The 25522-nt window shown below is 42.8% G+C and overlaps 1 protein-coding gene across 1 annotated transcript in view; it reads right to left on the bottom strand.

Moving 5' to 3' along the window:
- Positions 1 to 24818, bottom strand: part of tent4b (terminal nucleotidyltransferase 4B) — a 31609-nt gene extending 6791 nt beyond the window's left edge. Inside the window, exons 1-3 of the mRNA XM_014176094.2 lie at positions 23970 to 24818; positions 4218 to 4341; positions 1947 to 1993 (exon numbers count right to left, since the gene is read on the bottom strand). Coding sequence (XP_014031569.1) covers positions 1947 to 1993; positions 4218 to 4341; positions 23970 to 24484 — 686 coding nt within the window. The 5' untranslated portion in view covers positions 24485 to 24818. The remainder of the gene's footprint in view (positions 1 to 1946; positions 1994 to 4217; positions 4342 to 23969) is intronic.
- Positions 24819 to 25522: the final 704 nt, after the last annotated feature.

Here is a 25522-nt window from a genome sequence, read left to right as displayed (position 1 = left end):
GGACATGATTTGGAAAGGCACACACCTGTCTCTTTAAGGTCCCACAGTTGACAGTGCATGTCAGAGCAAAAACCAAACAATGAGGTTGAATGAATAGTACGTAGAGCTCCGAGACAGGATTGTGTCGAGGCACAGATCTGGGGAAGGGTACCAAAACATTTCTGCAGCATTGAAGGTCCCCAAGAACACAGTGGCCTCCATCACTCTTAAACGGAAGAAGTTTGGAACCACCAAAACTCTTCCTAGAGCTGGCCGCCCAGCCAAACTGTGCAATCGGGGGAGAAGGGCCTTGGTCAGGGAGGTGACCAAGAACCCGATAGTCACTCTGACAGAGCTTCAAAGTTCCTCTGTGGAGATGGGAGAACCTCCAGAAGGACAACCATCTCTGGAGCACTCCACCAATCAGGCCTTTATGAAAGGCACATGAAAGCCCGCTTGGAGTTTGCCAAAAGGCACCAAAAGACTCTCAGACCAAGAGAAACAAGATTCTCTGGTCTGATGAAATTAAGATTAAACTCTTTGCCCTGAATGCCAAGCGTCACGTCTGAAGAAAACCTGGTACCCTCCCTACGGTGAAGCATCATGTTGTGGGGATGTTTTTCAGTGGCAAGGACTGAGAGACTAGTCAGGATGGAGGCAAAGATGAACAGAGCAAATTACAAAGAGATCCTTGATGAATACCTGCTCCAGAGCACTTAGGACCTCAGACTGGGACGAAGGTTCACCTTCCAACAGGACCACGACCCTAAGCACACAGCCAAGACAACGCAGGAGTAGCCGGACTTGAACCTGATCGAACATCTCTGGAGAGACCTGAAAATAGCTGTGTGGCAACGCTTCCCATCCAACCTGACAGAACTTGAGAGGATCTGCAGAGAAGAATGGGAGAAACTCCCCAAATACAGGTGTGCCAAGCTTGTAGCGTCATACCCAAGAAGACTCAAGGCTGTAATCGCTGTCAAAGGTGATTCAACAAAGTACTGCATAAAGGTTCTGAATACTTATGTAAATGTCATACCAGTTTTTTTTTATTTTTCATACATATGCAAAAATGTGGAGAAGGTCAAGTGGTCTGAATACTTTCCCGAAGGCACTGTATTTAGCCTTACAATGAAGTGTTTTATTGTGAGGCTAAAACAATTTGACAAAACAGTTGCATCTGAGTTTAATCTACACATTTAAAAAAAAATTACAAAATTATCTGCCAAAGTAAAAATCTGATTTAAAAAAATATGAATGCAGTAAGTATAGAAATGTATTTTTTTCCAACTGGGAAATGAATATCTAACTAGTCAGTGACAACTGTGTGGAGTTTGTGACCGCAACTGAGTTTATTACAGTATTATAGACAATATGTCCTGGGATTTCCTATGATCTTCTATGCAGAAGAACCCCTTACCTTCTAACGACGCTTATGAGCGTCAGAGAAAAAGATGGCTTTTAATAGTTTGTAGCTCAAACCATTTGGACTCTAGACGTTTTGGTAGAACAGACTAAATCAAATGGTACAACCCAGAAGTGCGTAGCTCAAACACACTGTTTAAAAGGGGTTAGAAGTCCAAAACACACCAGCGATAAGGTGGGACTCATTGGGTTAAAGGTCAGTTTACACTCACTAATGGTGCGCGGGTCAGCTGTTTGTTCACCCGCACCCACCCGCTATTGCTAATAACCCATCCACAACCGCATGTGAAAAAGTGAATCTGAGGCCCGCAACCGGCCCTAACCCGGATTTTTTAAGGTATTGTTTGCTCTTTATTCAACCCGCCACCCACCCACCCGCCCTTCATCCACACAATATTTAATGGCCCTAAACCCGACCACCCCACGGTTATATCCGCAGGGTCTGCAGGTTATGAGTCAACCCGCATATCACCAACATACTATAAGAGAGATTACGATAGGAAGGCCATTATGTACTCCATTACCTGAATCAAACAGCTTACCTGGTTGGCAGATAGAGGCCCGTGCTGAAACTCCCAAACACTTGAACCTGTAACAAAGTCAAATGTGTTATTCATGATTTCACTTATCAATCAGAGAAGCCGAGCTATACATTAGCTTTGAACTGATACAACGGCAGGTAATTTGTTACAAAATAAAGACAAATTATTTGATTTGACTTCTGTCATGTCACGTGATATGCTACTCGCCTGTGACAACAGTCTGATACTTGAAGACAGGTGTCAACTAAAGCGATAAAAATATAATATTTATGCTAAGTGGGGAGGGAGTCTAACATGCATCAACTTACTTCACCTTTTATGCAAGTCGGGGCACAGTCATTATCTGACAACCATGCACTGTTCCTGGGAACTGAACCAACCATTACTACTGTAGTTATGAGAACAAGGATAAAATTATGCTTTAAACCCCAACGGTTTAGACAAAATAGAAATGAAATAAGCTTTTTATTTAATGTGTCCAGATTCCAGACAAATATCCCGCTTTATCTGAGCTTTGTGGGCATTAACCAATGTCACATCACATAACAGTATTTCACATTGGTTCTGAGGGCTCAAAAATAGCCTTTGCTAAGCCTTAAACCAGCCGTTATTCCCTTAAACCTCCCTCCTGGGCTGAGCTCCTGCCTGAACCGACCAAGGGGGTTAAAGCCTGGGCTCCAATCTGCTTACTAGAGGCAGGGCATGTGATTGTGATGTGGGTGGAAATGAGAGGGGTGATGGTGATGGATTGCCACTGTGTGGACGAGTTCCAATTCCAGTGAGGGGGAACACACATCCACACAGGTCCCCAAGGTGAACTTAACTCATGGCTCGGCTCTCTACTGTATAAAGAGCTAGTAGTCATCACTTACATTATCGAGAGACGGAGTGAAGTTAGAGAGGGAGAGAAAGACATGGTGGCCGCCTCCTAGACTAATTATTCAGCTATCTGGTGGGTTCACAGTTGTTCAGTTCACCCAGTCACAGACAGGTCTCGTATTGAGTGTGTGTGTAAGAGGTCAGGTGATTGCTGGAAGTCTTAGTCCTGTTCTTGTTGTGGACAGGATATGAACTACTCTCCTGCCTCAGTGGATGGAGTAAGAGGTAGGAACAGCAGTGGGCTTTTCTGTCTAGCTCAGGGATGGGCAACTGTTTTACAGTTTTTGAGATTAATTCCTGCGATACTACACAATTTGCCATGGGACAGAGAGAAAAATGTGCAGTTTTACAGCGAATTCCCTGTAATTCTACATATTTTGCCATAGGGTGAAGAAATTAAATGTCTTTATATGATGTCTGAGTAAGAGGGACTAATAAAATCCATAGGGGACCCCCGGTCGGTAATTCGACCATGAATACTACAAGATAGCTGACCACTAGACATTTTAGCTGACATGGGCTAATTGAGTTACTGTCAGTGACTGACATAAGAGAACTGCTGATGTACAACCACATTACAAAACTGCACCTTGTGTATTCTACTATTCCAACCCAACAGTAAATTGAGACCCAGACTGAGTTCCTAAAACAAACAAAAAGTGATCCGCGGGCCTACAAAACGGCAGTTGTCCATCCCTTGTATAGCTGAGAGCAGACACACACAGCTCTATCAGCAGGCTCAAAGTCAGCAGGAACAAGGACACCTGGAGCACTGTCGATTACAGGCCAAAATATAACAGCAGGGAGATAAGAGCGGACCGACCAGGTGCTTTCACAAATGGCTGCTGGTCACACGCCCCACCATATATGGCCTGTCTTTCATCATCATTACAGCTCAGCCCATAGGGAGAGAAAATCACTCTCCCCTACAGAGTCACGACTCCTTTCAGACAGCTATAGAGCCAGCCAGAGAAAGACTAGAAAGATGTAGAGACAGCATTTCTACATAGAGCAGCAAGTTCTCATGCTGTCTCTAGCAATGAAGGGAATTTGTTAAATGAGGGAACAGGAGAATGTGAGAATCTCAAGCAGCTTGCTGTGTGGGTGAGACCTGTCTGTGTAGCTAGAAACCACTTCCATTCCAAACCTTTGCTCTGCCTGTCAATTCTAGTAGTTGGTGTTGGCTTTTATGAAAACATGAACTCTGCATGGTTGCAATATTTATTTGAACGATGACCCATATTAGCCTGGGCCCAGATCTTTTCAACTATGTAAAAGTTTCAACAACCAGAGGAGTCTGCTGTACACTAATAATGGTCAAACAGATCTGGGACCTGGCTAGGCCTGTATGGGCTTAGGACTGGAACTGTAGCGATGTGAGTGATCTCTTACGTCAGCAGTGGGCCACAGGTCTTTGATGACCCTCTCGATCCTGTCCACCACCTCCATCCTCATCCTCTCCTCCTCCGCCCGAGGAGACATGTGTTTGTAGAAGTCATTGATCTCCTCATGGAGCCTGCAGAACACAATGAAAACAGCATGATCAGGGTTAGGGGAGACAAAGAGAGACTGAGCGAGAGAAAGAATAAAGGGAGAAAGTAGCATGGTCATGGGGATAGTAGGATAGAGTCTGAAACAGATCAAAATACACTGACAAAGATTGAAGGCAGAATATATTGATTGAAGGCAGAATATACTGTAAGACAAATATAAATAACAAGTCTACAATACATATTTTATTATGCCAGTCAATGCAATCTGTTAACAGCTTTCACAGGTAGCTCACTGAACAGCCACCAGAGACAATTACCCTGCCCTACAATCTAATGAAATAGTGAAAACAGAGACAATTACCCTGCCCTACAATCTAATGAAATAGTGAAAACAGAGACAATTACCCTGCCCTACAATCTAATGAAATAGTGAAAACAGAGACAATTACCCTGCCCTACAATCTAATGAAATAGTGAAAACAGAAATGACACTTCCTCAAACACACTAGGCATTCATGAGGAGTTAATTGCAAAGCATCATTATTACATAAACTGGCTTCTTTACTGGAGGTGTGTTGTGTTAAAGGCTAACTGCCAACAAACTGTAATCAAGTAGCATCTACTGAAGACTGGAAGAAATGCATTAACTACAGGATTGACATGTTTTGACAGGCTGACATGTGAGAAAAGATCACAAAGCCACAATAATGCAATACATCTACACCTTTGGTACAAATCATAGGGCATATTCCCACTGTTAGGGGTATGGACCAGTTCTTCCCTGGTACCAAAGCAGTTGGCATAAATGTAATGTCCCTTGCCTGATTCAATAGTTTGGGAGGACAATGCTAATAAGTACAAGTGTTGCTGTCCTTGAGTTAAAAATGGATGCTTAAATCAACTTTACTAAACTATCAACAGGTCCGCTTCCCTTCACCTTGGCCCCGATAAGTCAGGCAGGTAAACTTGGTCCTTGACTGGGTGAGTATGAATGCCAGGGCTCGTTTAGGGAGACCAGGGACTGTGCCAGTAATTGACTGACTGGGGTTATTTCTGCCTGAAATTCACCCTGCTGTCTGTCTATTATTAAAGCTGCAGATTGACCAACACATCCACCCACAGGGCCTAGACCAGAGGCTATATCAATAACACTAAAGACTGTGTCATGACGTTGGCCTCTTTGAGTACAGGGAGGACAGTTGACCCCCTCCCCCCTTGCACCATCCCCCAACCTACCTTCCCCCACCCAGTCCCTGTGTGAAGGAGTGGTAAAATTCCAGGAGAATCTCTTGCCACATGGCCCATAGAGAGACACAGGAAATTCTTCCAACTCACAGAATTGGGGAGCCAAGCGACATTTGTGTTCTGGAGAAGGTATGGAAGACTGGTGAAGAATCAAGCTACGAACTGGTCCGCTTGGTACAATTTTGTGACACTCAGAAGAGACAATATAGCCATATTACCATAAAACTGTTTATATAGCCTCAGCGATGGGACTTGCATCCAAATGGTTGTATAGAATGTATTAACCTCTATGGGCAAGGCGGGACGAATTCGTCCCACCTACGTAACAGCCACCTGAATTCAGTGGCGCGATTTTTGAATCGTTTGAAATACTATTACTTCAATTTCTCAAACATATGACTATTTTACAGCTATTTAAAGACAAGACTCTCCTTAATCTAACCACACTGTCCGATTTCAAAAAGGCTTTACAACGAAAGCAAAACATTAGATTATGTCAGGAGAGTGCCCAGCCAGAAATAATCAGACACCCATTTTTCAAGCTAGCATATAATGTCACAAAAACCCAAACCACAGCTAAATACAGCACTAACCTTTTATGATCTTCATCAGATGACACACCTAGGACATTATGTTATACAATACATGCATGTCTGTTCAATCAAGTTCATATTTATATCAAAAAACAGCTTTTTACATTAGCATGTGACGTTCAGAAAAAGCATACCCCCGCAAACTTCCGGGGAATTTACTAACAGTTTGCTAAATTACTCACGATAAACGTTCACAAAAAGCATAACAATTATTTTAAGAATTATAGATACATTACTCCTCTATGCACTCGATATGTCCGATTTTAAAATAGCTTTTCGGATGAAGCACATTTTGCAATATTCTAAGTACATAGCCCAGCCATCACGGCTAGCTATTTAGACACCCGGCAAGATTAGCCTTCACCAAAATCCTATTTCCTATAAGAAAAATGTTCTTACCTTTCCTGTTCTTCGTCAGAATGCACTCCCAGGACTTCTACTTCAATAACAAATGTAGGTTTGGTCCCAAATAATCCATCGTTATATCCAAATATCCTCTGTTTTGTTCGTGCGTTCTAGACACTATACGAATGGTAAATAACGGTCGAGCGCATGGCGCATGGCGTGACAAAAAAAATGTCTAAATATTCCATTACCGTACTTCGAAGCATGTCAACCGCTGTTTAAAACCAATTTTTATGCCATTTATCTCGTAGAAAAGCGATAATATTCCGACCGGGAATCTGCAATAAGCTAAACAGCCGAATGAAATTTCTCCACGGGGGCGAATCGTGCACGCGCCTCATTCAATGGTCCTCTGATCGGCCACTTGGATAAGGCGCTAATCTGTTTCAGCCAGAGGCTTCCTCGTCATCGTTCAGGTTTTTCCCGGGTTCTGAGAGCCTATTGGAGCCCTGGGAATTGTCACGTTACAGCTAAGATCCTTACTCTTCAATAAACAGATGCAAGACGCACGACTCCTTGTCAGACAGGCCACTTCCTGCATGAAACCTTGTCAGGTTTTTGCCTGCCATAGGAGTTCTGTTATACTCACAGACACCATTCAAACAGTTTTAGAAACTTTAGGGTGTTTTCTATCCAAACCTGAACAATAATATGCATATTCTAGCTTCTGAGTTGGTGTAGGAGGCAGTTAAAAATGGGCACATATTTTTTCCAAAATTCTCAATACTGCCCCCTAGCCCAAACAGGTTAATAAGGATAAAGCTATTTGTAATACATTGAGATGCTAGGTACTGATGTTAAACTCTATGGGCTAGGTGGGACGCCCACCTACTCAACAGCCAGTTGAATCCTGTGGCGCGTTATTCAAATCCTTAGATATGCTATTACTTCAATTTTTCAAAAATATGACTATTTTACACCATTTTAAAGATAAGACTCTCGTTAATCTAACCACACTGTCCGATTTCAAAAAGGCTTTACAACGAAAGAAAAACATTAGATTATGTCAGCAGAGTACCGAGCCAGAAATAATCAGACACCCATTTTTCAAGCTAGCATATAATGTCACATAAACCCAAACCACAGCTAAATGTAGCACTAACCTTTGATGATCTTCATCAGATGACAACCCTAGGACATTATGTTATACAATACATGCATGTTTTGTTAAATCAAGTTCATATTTATATCAAAAAACTGCTTTTTACATTAGCATGTGACTAGCATGTGATTAGCATTCCCACCGAACACTGCCAGTGAATTTACTAAATTACTCACGATAAACTTTCACAAAAAGCATAATTATTTTAAGAATTAAAGATACAGAACTCCTTTGTGCAATCGAGGTGTCCGATTTTAAAATAGCTTTTCGGTGAAAGCACATTTTGCAATATTCTGAGTACATAGCCCAGCCATCACGGCTAGCTATTTAGACACCCACCAAGTTTAGCCCTGACCAAACTCCGATTTACTATTACAAAAGTTTGATTACCTTTGATGTTCTTCGTCAGAATGCACTCCCAGGACTGCTACTTCAATAACAAATGTTGGTTTGGTCCAAAATAATCCATCGTTATATCCAAATAGCGGCGTTTTGTTCGTGCGTTCAAGACACTATCCGAAGTGTAAATAAGGGTCACGAGCATGGCGCAATTCGTGACAAAAAAAATTATAAATATTCCATTACCGTACTTCGAAGCATGTCAACCGCTGTTTAAAATCCATTTTTATGCAATTTCTCGTAAAAAAGCGATAATATTCCGACCGGGAATCTGCGTTTAGGTAAACAGACAAAAGAAAACAAAGCATGAGGTCGACGCGGGCACGAGCCTGAGTCTCACAGTACTGTAACCAGCCACTACCCAAACGCGCTACTTTTTTTCAACCAGAGCCTGCAAAGCCACGATTCAGCTTTTTGCCGCCTTCTGAGAGCCCATGGGAGCCGTAGGAAGTGTCACGTAACAGCAGAGATCCTCTGTAATGGATAGAGATAATCAAGAAGGGCAAGAAATTGTCAGACAGGCCACTTCCTGCATGGAATCTTCTCAGGTTTTGGCCTGCCATATGAGTTATGTTATACTCACAGACACCATTCAAACAGTTTTAGAAACTTTAGGGTGTTTTCTATCCAAAGCCAATATTTATATGCATATTCTAGTTACTGGGCAGGAGTAGTAACCAGATTAAATCGGGTACGTTTTTTATCCAGCCGTGTCAATACTGCCCCCTAGCCCTAACAGGTTAACTCAGTCATCGGCACGCCCCCAGGGACACAGACAGGACCAGGCGTCATTTGACAAGCCTGTTCTATGGTCACTATAAAACCCCACCCTGATCTACTTTCTTCAGACCAGGCCTCCACTCCATTGTGAGTTGGCCAATAGGTTTGAACATCCAATTCCGCTACTGAAAGTGAACTATACCACGTGGTTAACTTTTAGACTATTGATACCGACAGAATTAGAACAAGTCTTTGATATCAATTAATAGTCTGTAGCTAGAAATTATATCATTGAACGCGAAGACCAACGAAACATCCATTCTATAACGACATTAATGAATGTCGCTTCGAAAGATCCATTCTAAGAGAGCGAGAGAGAGAGAGAGCGAGAGAGGACAAAACTCTCTAACAGAACGACGCTCCAACAAGGATCCCGACGACACACTGAGCGTAAATATATATTGATTGCAATTGTTCCCGAATGAGTGAGCGCTCATGTGCAAAGGATTAGCATATCAATTGTTAATATTAATGAACTCTGTGTACCTCCTCAGCTGAACTTTTATGACCCTTTGTCTAACAGACCAGCCATGCCTGTTTAGCCCACTAAGGCACATTACTCTACCAATTCTTTGTGACGATAATTACTGTTTGTATACTTTCTGTGAATTACTTAGTTTAGTAAATAAATGATTTTAAGACAATTGATGTATGGATGACTCTTAGTAAAGGCTGGGTTCGTGCAGATACAACAATTTACGAGGTTTGGAATGAGACTGGACGCGAGGTAAAATACACCATTTAAACCAGAAGATAATCGGCCTATACTATAATAAAATATACAATGTTATAATATAGGAAAGTTATATTAGGAAAATTATAACTTTGTAATCTGAATATTTTCCTTGGTGCCCCGATCTCCTAGTTAATTACAATTAAACGATTAATCAGTTTAATCGCGTGATAAAAATTACAGGGAGTTAATTGATAAACATGTTTTCAGTTTAATGGTACCCCAAAGACACGACAACTGGGTCACACAAACATTCACACGTGGTACTGATTGCCGCCCACACACACACACACACACACACGGTGCAGCCTAAGCCAGCTGCCACCTCAACCTTTGACCCAACCAACACACTTCCTTGTCGTTCCAAACTCTACTGGTTAGCTCTTGTATGTTCTGGCCAGTGCTTAGTGTGGGGACAGGAAGTGGAGCAGGAACAGAATGGAGAGAAATCAAGCCAGTCAAAGGGGATCGGAGCAGACAACACGTGGACACTACCTCTAACACTCAGTGACCAACCAACACAGTAAGGCCGTAGGGAAACTCAGTCATCGGAGGATAAAATACGTCTTTCCTTATCTTACAAAGGAAACTCTACTAACTTGATTTGAATAGCAGGCTGCACATACAGCATTATGATTGTGAGTAGAGCAGAGGCAGCAGTCCTGTTGTGTGAGTAGCTGTAATGTGAGTGAACACCACATACTGGAGGGGGTGTAGTAGAGGCCAGGACAGCTGGGGCTGTCATGGACTGGCAGTGGAGCAGGTCACTCTGCCCTGGCTGCCCCTTTACTGGGTCTGTTCACACACAAACACAATCCCAGTCACCCACAGGGCCATGTAAACACAGTACCCAGCCAATGACAGGCCTGCAGCACAGCTTCCTTTGGCAGGAAAATCAAAGAGAGAGTGGGAAAGAAACGGTAGCTACTTCTGAGCTTGTTTAGCCAAGCTGTGTACCTGAGAGGGCTCAGTTGTGAGAAACACTAGTAGCTACTGTAGAGGATTCAGCCTGCCTGTCATTTGGGTAGCGCTCTGTGGAGCGCTGCGTTTTAGATAAGTCTTCCCTGGCGCTTACAGCAGTCTATGTTTCACCTAATCCTCATCGACACCCAGACAGACATTCCTGGTGTAGCAGCCAGGAGTCCTATTGAAGGGCCCTGACCCGGTTAGACCCCAGCCGATAGCCGCCCCAATCACCAGCCTGTCTGTTGGCCCAATCTACACAGCAGTCCAGCCAGCCAGACAGTCATGCAAGTTCAATACCATCAGTCCCTGGGTAGAAGTACTCCTCCCTGACGTGATGATACCAGGCCTTTCAAGCTACATCACTGCAGGTGTTAATCCTCAAACAATGATCCCTTTATATTCACACAGAGGAGTGTATCACACAGCTTGTAATATACACAATAGGCTGGTAAACTAATCTAACTTCTACACCTTTCCTCACCCAAGCACCAGCCTCTCCCATTTTAAGTAGGCCAAGCTAACTCCTCAGGGCAGGCACGTTAATTGTGTGTGAAGATACCCACCATGAGGTTCCCTGTCCTGAGGTACCATGAGCTGTTTTTCTGGACGGGCCAGGGCCTCACATTACAGTGTATTCTGAGCTGACTGAAGCAGAGAGCACTATGCAGGGGATTCCATCCTTATCTTTCCATTTGTCTCTTCATTTCTGGTGTTGGTCAGACTGACATGGGAACAGGAGTTAAGTACCTTCAACACGTGATACACACAGGCAGCAACAGGCCCACAGATAGCCTCTGCAGAGGCAACCTGGCTGACAGCATTCATCACGCCCAGCCAGTCACTGCAACAAAGACTGCACCGTGACCACACCTAGAGTCAACATAGCACGGTATGACTACAGTGGGAACTAGTGATGGGGGAGGGAAATCTACACAAAAACATCTAAATTAATGACAGATTTAATTCTGACTATTTTGAAGAAGTGTATACTGGCTACAGCGTCTCAACATGGCCAAACAGTACTATTGCCGTTTGCTTTTCAAGTGAAGGTCTTTTAAAGAGAATATGTGAGCACTAGAGGTCAACCGATTAATCGGAATGGCTGATTAATTAGGGCCGATTTCAAGTTTTCATAACAATCGGAAATCGGTATTTTTGGACACCGATTTGGCCGATATTTTATTTGTATTTTTTTGTACACCTTTATTTAACTAGGCAAGTCAGTTAACCTGTTGGGGGTAGGGGGCAGTATTGACACGGCCGGATAAAAAACGTACCCGATTTAATCTGGTTACTACTCCTGCCCAGTAACTAGAATATGCATATAATTATTGGCTTTGGATAGAAAACACCCTAAAGTTTCTAAAACTGTTTGAATGGTGTCTGTGAGTATAACAGAACTCATATGGCAGGCAAAAACCTGAGAAGATTCCTTACAGGAAGTGCCCTCTCTGACAAGATCTTGTTCTTCTTGTCTCTGTTTATTGAAGACTGAGGATCTTTGCTGTAACATGACACTGCCTACGGCTCCCATAGGCTCTCAGAGCCCGGGAAAAAGCTGAATGATATCGAGGCAGCCCCAGGCTGAAACACATTTGCGCGTTTGGCAAGTGGCCGATCAGAGGACAATGGGCTTAGGCGCGTGCACGAGAATATTATCGCTTTTTTACGAGAAAAATGGCATAAAAATGGATTTTAAACAGCGGTTGACATGCTTCGAAGTACGGTAATGGAATATTTAGAATTTTTTTGTCACGAAATGCGCCGTGCTCGTCACCCTTCTTTACCATTCGGATAGTGTCTTGAACGCACGAACAAAACGCCGCTATTTGGATATAACAATGGATTATTTGGGACCAAACCAACATTTGTTATTGAAGTAGAAGTCCTGGGAGTGCATTCTGACGAAGAACACCAAAGGTAATAACATTTTTCTTATAGTAAATCTGACTTTGGTGAGTGCTAAACTTGCTGGGTGTCTTATATGCATATATATGCATATTCTAGTTTCTGGGCAGGAGTAATAATCAGATTAAATCGGGTACGTTTTTTTATCCGGCCGTGAAAATACTGCCCCCTAGCCATAACAGGTTAACTACACATGGTTGATGATATTACAAGTTTATCTAGCCTGTCCTGCGTTGCATATAATCGCTTAGGTACACGTTGCTCCAACCATAAACATCAATGCCTTTCTTAAAATCAATACACAGAAGTATATATTTTTAAACCTGCATATTTAGCTAAAAGAAATCCAGGTTAGCAGGCAATATTAACCTCTCTAGGGGAGGTGGGACGAACCACACTATTCAACAGCCAGTGAAAAATCAGAGCGCCAAATTTAAAACCACAAGATGTCATAATTCAAAGTTCTCAAACGTAGGACTATTTTATACCATTTTATAGATAAACTTCTCCTGAATCGAACCACGTTGTCCAATTTCCTAAAGGCTTTACAGCGAAAGCAAAACATTAGATTATGTTAGGAGAGTACATAGACACAAATAACCACAGCCATTTCCAAGCAACTAGCATGCATCACAAATACCCAAAACACAGCACTAACCTTTGACGATCTTCATCAGATGACACTCCTAGGACATCATGTTACACAATACATGGATTTTTGGTTCGATCAACTTCATATTTATATCTAAAAACAGCATTTCACATCGGCGCGTGACGTTCCGAAAATATTTTGCCTCCAATACTTCCGGTGAATCAGCGCTACAATTTACAAAAACACTCGTCATAAACGTTGATAAAATATTAACCTGTTGGGTCTAGGGGGCAGCATTTGCACGTCTGGATAAAAAAAATGTACCCGATTTAATCTGGTTACTAATCCTACCCAGTAACTAGAATATGCATATACTTATTATATATGGATAGAAAACACTCTAAAGTTTCCAAAACTGTTTGAATGGTGTCTGTGAGTATAACAGAACTCATTTGGCAGGCAAAACCCTGAGACATTTTCTGACAGGAAGTGGATACCTGATGTGTTGTATTGACTTTAAACCTCTCCCATTGAAAAACACAGGGGTTTAGGAATATTTTGGCACTTCCTATTGCTTCCACTAGATGTCACCAGCCTTTACAAAGTGTTTTGAGTCTTCTGGAGGGAGATCTGACCGAACAAGAGCCATGGAACGGTGATGTCCCATTAGACACCTGGCGCGCTACTTCATGTTGGGTACCCTCGTTCCAATACGTTATAAAAGGCTATGCATTCGTCCACCTTGAATATTATTCATGTTCTGGTTAAAAAGGCCCTAATGATTTATGCTATACAACGTTTGACATGTTTGAACGAACGGAAATATATTTTTTCCCCTCGTTCATGACGAGAAGTCCGGCTGGCTTACATCATGTGCTAACGAGACGGAGATTTTTGGACATAAATGATGAGCTTTTTTGAACAAAACTACATTCGTTATGGACCTGTGATACCTGGAAGTGACATCTGATGAAGAGAATCAAAGGTAATGGATTATTTACATAGTATTTTCGATTTTAGATCTCCCCAACATGACGTCTAGTCTGTATCGCAACGCGTATTTTTCTGGGCACAGTGCTCAGATTATTGCAAAGTGTGATTTCCCAGTAAGGTTATTTTTAAATCTGGCAAGTTGATTGCGTTCAAAAGATGTAAATCTATAATTCTTTAAATGACAATATAATATTTTACCAATGTTTTCTAATTTTAATTATTTAATTTGTGACGCTGACTTGACTGCCGGTTATTGGAGGGAAACGATTTCCTCAACATCAATGCCATAGTAAAACGCTGTTTTTGTATATAAATATGAACTTGATAGAACTAAAAATGCATGCATTGTCTAACATAATGTCCTAGGAGTGTCATCTGATGGAGATTGTAAAAGGTTAGTGTATCATTTTAGCTGGTTTTATGGTTTTGGTGACCCTGTCTTTGACTTGACAAAACATTACACACAACTCTTGTAAATGTACTGTCCTAACATACTCTAAATTTATGCTTTCGCCGTAAAACCTTTTTGAAATCGTAAAACGTGGTTAGATTAAGGAGATGTTTATCTTTCAAATGGTGTAACATAGTTGTATTTTTGAAAAATTTGAATTTTGACATTTATTTGGATTCAAATTTGCCGCTCTTGAAATGCACCTGCTGTTGATGGAGTGCACCACAGGTGGCACGCTAGCGTCCCACCTAGCCCCAAGAGGTTAAACGGCCATTCAAAGAATTATAGATGAACATCTCCTTTATGCTAACACTGAAAGATTTCAAAAAAGCTTCACGGGGAAAGCACACTTTGCAATAATCTGAGTACTGCGCTCAGAAAAATACACTAGGCAATACAGAAAGCAGCCATTTTGGAGTCATCTAAAATCATAAATTGCATTAGAAATATTCCCTTACCTTTGATGATCTTCATCAGAAGGCACTTCCAGGAATCCCAGGTCCACAATAAATGTTGTTTTGTTCGATAAACTCCATAATTTATGTCCAAATAGCTCCTTGTTGTTCGCGCGTTCAGTTCAGCTACTCCAAATGTAGGAAGCACGCCGAAAAGAAAAGTAAAAATCTATTTACGTTCGTTCAAACATGTCAAACGTTGTAAAGCATCAATCTTTAGGGCCTTTTGAACGTGAAACTTCAGTAATATTCCAACCGGACAGTTCCTGTGTCTTGAAAAACGTTTTGGAACACAGGTTACTTCTCACATTTACGCGCGCGCCAATGAACTAATGGGTCTACAACTTCCCAGCATTATTGTTCAGCCTCTGTTCATCATTAGACGCCTCAAACAACTTTCTAAAGACTGTTGACATCTAGTGGAAGCCTTAGGGTTCATTTTGCGGTTCCTAACTCACTGTGTGTTCCACTGGCAATGACTTGAAAGGACTAATCTACTCATAATATGCATATTCCAGTTCCTGGGCCCGAATAGTAGGCCATTTAATTTAGGTACGTTTTCCATCCGGCCGTGAAAATACTGCCCCCTACCCTAGAGGTTAACCAAGTGAAATTGTGTCATTTTGCGTTCATTGCACGCAGTCAGGGTATTTGCAACAGTTTGGGCCGCCTGGCTCGTTGCGAACTAATTTGCCAGAATTTTACGTAATTATGATATAACATTGAAGGTTGTGCAATGTAACAGGAATATTTAGACTTATGGATGCCACCCGTTAGATAAAATACGGAACGGTTCCGTATTTCACTGACAGGAAAAACGTTTGAGATGATAGTTTCCGGATTCGACCATATTAATGACCTAAGGCTCGTATTTCTGTGTGTTATTATGTTATCATTAAATCTATGATTTGATAGTGCAGTCTGAGCGATGGTAGGCAGCAGCAGGCTAGTAAGCATTCATTCAAACAGCCCTTCATAATGCATTGCGCTGTTAATGACTTCAAGCCTGTCAACTCCCGAGATTAGGCTGGTGTAACCGATGTGAAATGGCTAGCTAGTTAGCGGGTGCGCGCTAATAGCGTTTCAAACGTCACTCGCTCTGAGACTTGGAGTAGTTGTTTCCCTTTCTCTGCATGGGTAACGCTGCTTCGAGGGTGGCTGTTGTCGATGTGTTCCTGGTTTGAGCCCAGGTAGGAGCGAGGAGCGGGACGGAAGCTATACTGTTACACTGGCAATACTAAAGTGCCTATAAGAACATCCAATAGTCAAAAGGTATATGAAATACAAATCGTAGAGAGAGAAATAGTCCTATAATAACTACAACCTAAAACTTCTTACCTGGGAATATTGAAGACTCATGTTAAATGGAACCACCAGCTTTCATATGTTCTCATGTTCTGAGCAAGAAACTTAAACGTTAGCTTTTTTACATGGCACATATTGCACTTTTACTTTCTTCTCCAACACTTTGTTTTTGCATTATTTAAACCAAATTGAACATGTTTCATTATTTATTTGAGGCTATATTGATTTTATTGATGTATTATATTAAGTTAAAATAAGTGTTCATTCAGTATTGTTGTAATTGTGATTATTACAAATAAATAAAATTGTCCGACTAATCGGTATCGGCTTTTTTGGTCCTCCAATAATCAGTATCGGCATTGAAAAATCATAATCGGTCGACCTCTAGTGAGCACATTTGTCCGGTTTGCCGCCAGCTGAACTGAAGCATGCTGACTGCTTAAGTCACTCCATCTAGAGCCACCTGTAACAATAGAGGACAGGGGAGGGGGCCATCCTCGGACATACGCACAGGAAGGAAGCAGTCTGGCACTGGGCCAGGAGATACAGCCATCAGAAATCCATTCATATAGAATTCACATATAGCCATTAACTTGGACACATTCAATTCAACTGACTGACACACACGTCACATATTGATATGATGCGCACGCACACACACTCTTCCATACATACACTCCCACAGAAAGTCCATAGTCAAACCTTTGTCACACGTACCACACAATGACTGATACACTTATCGGGGGAGATCAAACAAATCTCCCACCAATTTGGAGGCGATGGCAATAGAAGTGTATTGTGTGTGTGCCAGTCTCCTAGCAAATGTAGTTGTCTCACACTGCCAGCCTCCTACACTGTGCTTATAACAAACAAAACCTGTGCCAGAGTCAGTTTCATTTCAGAGAGTCAGCCTCAGCATAGACTCTCTATTCCAGCTCAGTTTCATTTCAGAGTCAGCCTCGGCATAGGCTCTATTCCAGCTCAGTTTCATTTCAGAGAGTCAGCCTCAGCATAGGCTCTCTATTCCAGCTCAGTTTCATTTCAGAGAGTCAGCCTCAGCATAGGCTCTCTATTCCAGCTCAGTTTCATTTCAGAGAGTCAGCCTCAGCATAGACTCTCTATTCCAGCTCAGTTTCATTTCAGAGAGTCAGCCTCAGCATAGACTCTCTATTCCAGCTCAGTTTCATTTCAGAGAGTCAGCCTCAGCATAGACTCTCTATTCCAGCTCAGTTTCATTTCAGAGAGTCAGCCTCAGCATAGACTCTCTATTCCAGCTCAGTTTCATTTCAGAGAGTCAGCCTCAGCATAGACTCTCTATTCCAGCTCAGTTTCATTTCAGAGAGTCAGCCTCAGCATAGGCTCTCTATTCCAGCTCAGTTTCATTTCAGAGAGTCAGCCTCAGCATAGGCTCTCTATTCCAGCTCAGTTTCATTTCAGAGAGTCAGCCTCAGCATAGACTCTCTATTCCAGCTCAGTTTCATTTCAGAGAGTCAGCCTCAGCATAGACTCTCTATTCCAGCTCAGTTTCATTTCAGAGAGTCAGCCTCAGCATAGGCTCTTTATTCAAGCTCAGTTTCATTTCAGAGAGTCAGCCTCGGCATAGGCTCTCTATTCCAGCTCAGACCAGTGGTGCTGCTAAGTTTCATTTCACAGCAGCAGTGTCTTTCTGACTGGCTGTCCGTGTGAGAGAGGAGAATGGGTTTCGTTTCAGGGTTAAGCCACATCGCCTCATCACCCAGGGAACCGCCTTAGACCAAGGGGAGCAGCCCAGTGCCTCTGGAGCATGTGACAAGCAAAGAGCAGGACTAGGCAAACCCATTTGGGAGCCCTGGGTTTGGAGGAAAGGCTTTGCAACTGAAACAGGCAACATCTTTTACAAGATATAGATACTGTAGTGTACAACTGAGCAGCAAGTACCAGTAGGTTAGTGAGGCAGCAGAGTAGGTGTGGTGGAGGAAATATGTCTTCACATGAAGGAGATGGGGGGAGAAGCATAACTTCAGGGTCTCATCTGCAGGTTTACGGTTGGAGTGGCAGACTGGTACTGCTTATTGACCAGCTGCTCAGATGGACTGACAGTGTAAAGGTGTGTGAGAGCCAGAGGGTGCACCTGTCTCAGTTCAGAAACAGGCAGTAAAAGACAGAGGAGGGAAATCAAACTGGCTGCCAAAGGAGAGGGTTCACTGGCAGATGGCTTTTCGGATGTGCAAGGGCAGCCCCCGGGTTTAGAATGGCCTCCACCGAACAGCATTAGAGCAACCAGCTATAAATAGTGCAGAAGGACCAGGGACAGAAATAACAGGGTACTGTACTATGCCCATGTTTCATAGCGCTGCCAGAAACAGTGAGCGACACGTCATCCAGCAGGCATTCTCTTCACGTGAACCTGCAAAAACTTCCCTCACTCACTGCTTATTAGGCAGTCCCTCTGTTGGCAGTGCTACATGTGTAAATATGCCTCTCACACAAAAACATGAGTAGGCTAGCCTGAGTGACAGGGCCAGCAATATGCATAGTCACACACACACAGGAAAGGATGTCAACCCAAACCACACACTGAACATAAGGTGGCCAATTCATTAAGCTTTCATCAAATGCCTGACTTATCCTCCAGCAGCACAACGGTGGCTCAGACTGGCTACCATAACCAGAAGATTTGGGTTAAAGACAAGCGAGGGCTACGAGGACCGCAGTTGTCTCTGATCGTTAGTGACCTGCTTGGCCTCAGTGGAGTTATCTGGCACACACTAGCTGCGGTTGAAACCATGTGTTTAGTGCTGCAAAAAAAGCTCCCGGCTCCACAGGCTCCAAAACATCTGGCGTGCTGGAAGTCCAGCCAGAAACACTAGACTACACTTATATTACACCATCCTCTTCAATTAAAGCCCTAAGGCTCGATCCACCATGACATTTAGGCCTATATTCAGCAGTACAGAGACCCATGGACAGACAGATATCAAAAGAACAATCTGACCTTTATTAATTGGGCTGCTAGTTTTTGGGCTTCCACAAATACAATCCGCAGACACACTGCTAACAGATTTGAGCCATTAGCACCAGGCTAAACATTAGCAACAAGAGTCTAGTCTACTCAAACTCGTGTGTTTAGTCTAAACGTACTGCATGTCATGTCCTCTGATCACCGTGACAATTTCCACTCCATCTCTGAGCTCACAGGCTAGACTCCAAATCACTGCATGACCCTAGTCTGCCTGTCAACCAAATCATCATGGCTCCTCCCACTGTGTGAGGCCTTTGAAAAAAGAGCCAGGATGCTACATGTGAGTGGCAACCTATCAAACAAGCATAGAGATCTGTGGTACAGGTTGCATATAGAGTTCATCAAGACTGAAGGAGAGAAGAGAGCACACGTGTGCTTTCATCATGAAGTGATGCCTGTACCTTGGTAGGTCTCTCAATCTCCCTGGTTGAAAGGCATTTATGCAGGCTTATTAAAATGCAATTGCCAGAAATGTTTAAATACTGACCGTGAAAAGAGATTTCAAACATCCAATACTTTAACAATTACCATAATTTGTACAACAGAAACGGACACCAAAAAAACACAGCAGTCTCCAATAATTTAAACTTATTGTCAAACAGTACGACATTCACAAAATAAATATGATTGTCTTTCAGTATTGAATTTGTCTGGGCTGTACCAAAACAAGAAACAACCTAACAACTTGCTACCCCTTATGCTGTTCAGACTACATTAACCCAACAGCTTTCAAATTGGCCAGAAGGGGAGAACATATAAATGTAAAAAACATTCCTCTTTAAGCACATGCGATGGCTGAGATAGAGGGTTTCCCACACGTGCTGGTAGAGGGAAGGGTATATTACCCACAGTCCAAAGGACCAGCAGCATGTATAGCTCTCTGCAAGTCCTCGCCTCACCCCCTGGCTGTATGCCAGAAGGGGGGGGACAATGGCCTTTTCTCAATTAGATTTGCAAGACATGTCAAAGACAAAATTATAAGTAGCATGTCATTTTAAACTGTTTGCATGCTTTTCTCCTTCAAGAAAACAATAGCTGATTCAAAGGGGGTGTGGCAGACTTCAAAACTCTTCCGTGAAGGACTCAGGTAGGATACACTTGTGTTTGTTTCCTCGCCTAAAGAAGGCTATCGAGGAGGCCCATCTTCCGTTTGCCAAATAACGAAATGACAAACTCAACGACCGCTTATCGGTTTCCGGGTCACCGAAAAGAAAAGACAGAGGACGGACATTTGCCCAAATGAGAAAACTCCATTGATATCGCTAACAGCCAGTACAGTACAGACCGACTCATAGCTCTATGAGTGGTGCTGTGTTGGGGTAACATGAGGTGATATCTGGAAGCTGGAGCTGTGCGACTTGGATCATAAATCTCAGAGATGGTTATAAAAACAATAATGTGCCTATACTGATAGTCACCAAGCAATTAGCAGCACATTTAGATGGCCCATGGGTCAACAATGTACAAAACTAATCTGGCACTGTGTGACCCCTGACCTCAACACATAGGACCAAGGCCAGGATTATGTTCAATAGCACACAAGTAGGGCACACTGTAGCTAAAGGTAACGAAACAAACGTTTTTTATTGGACAAGTTCAGATAGTCTCTCCCGGTTTCACTCCATTTTGGGAAGTTTTCTTCTGTTTTGCGCCTAGTGAACACAAGCCAGGTCTTTCCACAGCTAGTTGTGTGTGACAGCACAGTGCAGTCATACAAATACTATTTTAGGCAGTCCACTCCACTCACACACCAATAACATTTCTGGTTCTTTCGCAACAGCTTTTGTTTCAGTGAATCAGAGGTGGCAGAACGCCATTGCTGCTCCAGAGCTCATTGGATGGAGGGCTCTGTGACAGAGAAAGAGCTCAGGTTTCTCTCCTGGAGGGGCGGGTTTGTTTTGGGAGAGCGAAGCCAGGACATGCTCAGCGTGTGTTGCATGTAAACACAGCACCCCTTATACAGGGCGGCTGGACCTTCTGGCCTCAACCATGCAGTCCAACAACTCTGCATGCATACACACCTCCGCCCCTATTCGCCCTATCCCCACCCCCGCAACCAACAACAGTGCCTTACTCGTCCAAGGAAAATCGTTCATCTTCTCCCACCCTTTTCTTTCCCCTCCTCATCAAATTGTGTATGCCACAGTGGTCACAGTCACACGAATGTAAAATCAACCCCTTGACTAATGCGAGCCCGAATAGGCGATCCCTCAGGTATCACAAGCACAGGAAAATGCACCTGGATGTGAATCACTTTCCAATTTTGCGCTTCCCAGTCAGGGACTTGGGGAAGAAAGCTAATGAAACGTTTCCACAACCAGAGATTACAAGCCTGTAAAACACTTTCTGAAAGCGACACTATCAATTGGCAGATATTTAGGCTTTAAATGTATATATTGTGAAATATATGTTCATAATGCAGCTCAGTAACTAAGCATTGTGAGCAGAATAAGAACCAGGAGTGTGGGAGAGAGAGCCTGGTTGTGACTGTGATCCAGGCTGTATAGTAAAGGTTGTGGTATTAGAGTAATCACTAAGGAATGTCCTTACGCAAACAGTGTGCTTCATATTACTATAAATGAGGATCAGCTTAGCTAAGACTTTGCTCTGGGCTCTTGCATGTTGCTAGCCTACGCTTGTCAGGCACGTAGGCACTTGTCAGCCTTTAAAACAATACCCCACCCACCTCAGGACTTCTCTCTAGTTTAAACTAGTAAGAACTGCATTTCTGAAATAGCTGTCACACTAAATTTCTGTCACACTAAGACTATATAAACTAATTGGTCAATATGTTTTTTCAAGACAGACCTGCTCCTTTATACCTGGACGAATAAACAGAGGGGGGACTCAGGCAAAACAACAGTGATAAGATACGGAAGTTATTTGGATGGTTGTAAAGCAGCACATTTCATTTCAGCGTCACTTGTCTGTGGAAATACCCTCTGTCATTATAGAGAAAATGGTTACAGTAACCTAACCTCTATATCTGCTTTGTACCAACCTGACATATTGATCATAATCAGTAAGCTAGTATAGCCAACCTATATGAAAGACGGAGTGTACTCGGGGCTCCCGAGTGGCACAGAGGTCTAAGGCACTGCATCTGAGCTAGAGGCGTCACTACAGACCCTGGTTCGATTCCAGGCTGAATCACAACCGGCCATGATTCGGAGTCCCCTAGGGCGGCGCACAATTGGCCCAGTGTCGTCCGGGTTAGGGTTTGACCAGGGTAGGCCATCACTGTAAATAAGAATTTGTTCTTATCTGACTCACCTGGTTAAATAAGGGTTAAATAAAAATACCATACTAAGAGACTCTACTAGGAGGTCTGGACCTTTATGGCTGAGAGGGTATACTTGCCCTGTAGCTACACGGCCCCACTGACTGTCCCTGATAACTACATTTGTGTCAGAAGTGGGACAATCTGTCAACTCTCAGGCCTTTACTTACGGAACACTTCGAGAGAAGGGGAATAGTTCAGCCTTCCTATATATGTTGTGTACTACGGCTTCTGGCCAAGATTTCTGAACCTTTAAGATACATGTTGTGCATTTGCATCTGCCCAGTCGCTCCCCTTTAAAGGGGGGCAGAACTCACTGATGTCACCTCGCTTTTCCACAGTCATTAAGAAATAGATACCATTTCCAAATTGCAACTTGGGGTTGTGGTTTGATGTGGGTGTGTTATGTTTGCTATATGTACTATAACAGTTATCATTGTTTGTTCCTATTCACTCACAGTAGTTAAGATATCCCCGAACAGCCACCCTATTATGACTTTGGCTAAAGGAATAAATTGTGTTTGTGATGCCAAAGTTAGCACTGAGGATGTGTGATTTGGAGAAAAAAAACACGCTGTTTAATAAAGAACAAGTATTGTTCCTGGAACATAACATTGGTGACGATGTAATATTGTTGTCTCATGTAAAGAAGTCAGAGGGATGCATGCTAATGGATAGATCTGCTGTCTAAAGAAATTGATGGGTTTCTTCAATCTCGCAAATCTCAATTTTGGAAAATACTGACTATGACCAAAAAGTATCCTATTTACACCTTTTAGTACATTTTGGAACTAGAATAGATGCTTCTGACTATTATATCCACCAGAGAAGTTGTTTTTTCAGTTTTAATTGCAGCAAATAGGCAACAGTGAAACAGACGAGAAATACCAGCATTAGTTAGGTAGGCTTAGCCTGACAGTCAGTCACATGTCAACTATCAAGAAAATAGTTGTGCATTGACTTGACTATGGTTACTGCTCAGTACTCGTGCTTTTAGCTAAATGTCATTCGGATTAGATTTTCTTGTTTAGCTCGTCAGCGTAGGGAACACATGCAGATGTTGGCAACCACGAGGTAGCTAGCTACCAAGGTCATAAAACAAACTGCTGGATGTAGCTAACTAACTAGCTAGTTAACGTTGACTGTCCCATTGCTTTCACCTGACCGTAGCTGGTTAGGAACGTCCCCCAAAATGACGGATTATGACGCTGACGGTCAAATTAGCACACCTAAATATGGCTATGATGTCTAACCATAGGAATATGTGCGCTCACTTCACCAGCCAAATTAGCTGGCTGGCTAGTTGTCTAACCAACTAACGTTAGTGTGGCAGAGATATATAACGTTAGCTAGATAACGCGTGATGTATGATTAATTTGTAACGTTATATGAGCTAGCTAACGTTACTACTATCTAGTTTTGATGAGTGTCATTGTTTCTTACCCCAAGATTCCTTCAGAGTAGTTCTTGACTTTCCATGGTGTTCCCGTGTAACCACAGCCTCCGGTCTCGAGGCTACTGTTGAATCCATAAGTGCTAGCCTTGTTATCTCTTTTCCTTTTGTTGGGGTGTCCTGAGACCCCAGAGACCCGAGTGCCCACTTGCCACCCTCCACTGCCCCTCCCCAACGATGAACGGTTGTTGTGGTTGTTATTAGCTTCCAACGGAATAAAGTCTCGTTGTTCGACCACATCTATGTCTTTCGTTGAGTTGGACATTCCCTTGTTCCTGGGTTCGCTGTTAATGACAGCTCCGTTCTTGCTCGAGATCTCGTTACCCAATGTCCCGTTGATGTTCGATTTCGGACTGAGGCTTGACGTGCTAGACAAACTACCCGTGTTACAGTTGTTATTGAAGTACAGATTCCCCAGTCCTTGTGTTGTTTCCCAAATCTGCATCCACAGGCTGTTGGCTGGCCCACGTTGTTCTGGCTGAAACCAAGCGATTCTTGGATCCATCAAACGACAGTGCAGGCACACTGCCCCAGAGCAAGGCTCAGTTCGTGTAGCTAAAGCTAGCCAGGTAGCTAGCTAGCTAACCTCCCTCGTAAGCTTTACAGCGGACTAACGTTAGATATGAAGGTTACTTCAAATTACTATAAAATATCTAAACCTGCTATCCATGAATTAAAACGACTATTAGATACTATTATTATTAAACAGTAGGCGTCGTGTTTAATGAAAGAATGTTGGTAAAGTTTGGATTGAAGAATGAAGGAAACGTGCAGCCATTGCCTATCGAAGCGATTTCTGACCCTTTCCTTCTGATAGTGAGTCCTCAATGGCGGACACTGCGCAGCCGCAGATCCGCACAGAGTGAAATGGTGATTCGAAAAGGGCGGAGAAAGTGTAGTTCTTACGCAAGAGCAGAACATGTTACCTGTTGCGTAACAATGGGCGATTGATGAATTATTTTCACATGAGAACATGAGGTAAACACACTGAAATAAGTCTGTGGGAGGTTTGTAATACAATTAAAAAAAAGCCAAGATAGACCGAACTTAAATGGTTACTTCATGTCATGACATGATATTCTATCCACTCGGCTGATAAATTACATTTCCGTTATTTCAAAGTATGAAAGCAGCATATCAAAGTGGAGGCTATATACCAACAGCTGTGCCTTCTCCCTTCAATGAAACCACCATTGCGGAACTATTTTCTAAATCCAAAACCGCAACTTGCTACCTTGACCCCATGACCACTGCCTTAGTTAAGGCATGCCGCCCTGTTCTCTGCCTCCTAGTGGTCAAGATTGTAAATGCATACATTAGAGTGTCAAGTTTGAGAAACAGACCCCTCACAAGTCCTCAACTGGCAGCTTCATTAAATAGTACCCGCAAAACATCAGTCTCAACGTCAACAGTGAAGAGGTGACTCCGGGATGCTGGCCTTCTAGGTAGAGTTCCTCTGTCCAGTGTCTGTGTTATTTTGCCCATCTTAATCTTTTATTTTTATTGGCCTGTCTGAGATATGTTTGTTTCTTAGAAACTCTAC

This window comes from Salmo salar, chromosome ssa26 (assembly GCF_905237065.1).
Source record: "Salmo salar chromosome ssa26, Ssal_v3.1, whole genome shotgun sequence".
NCBI lineage: Eukaryota > Metazoa > Chordata > Actinopteri > Salmoniformes > Salmonidae > Salmo > Salmo salar.
This window is presented reverse-complemented; position numbering and strand designations above follow the sequence as displayed.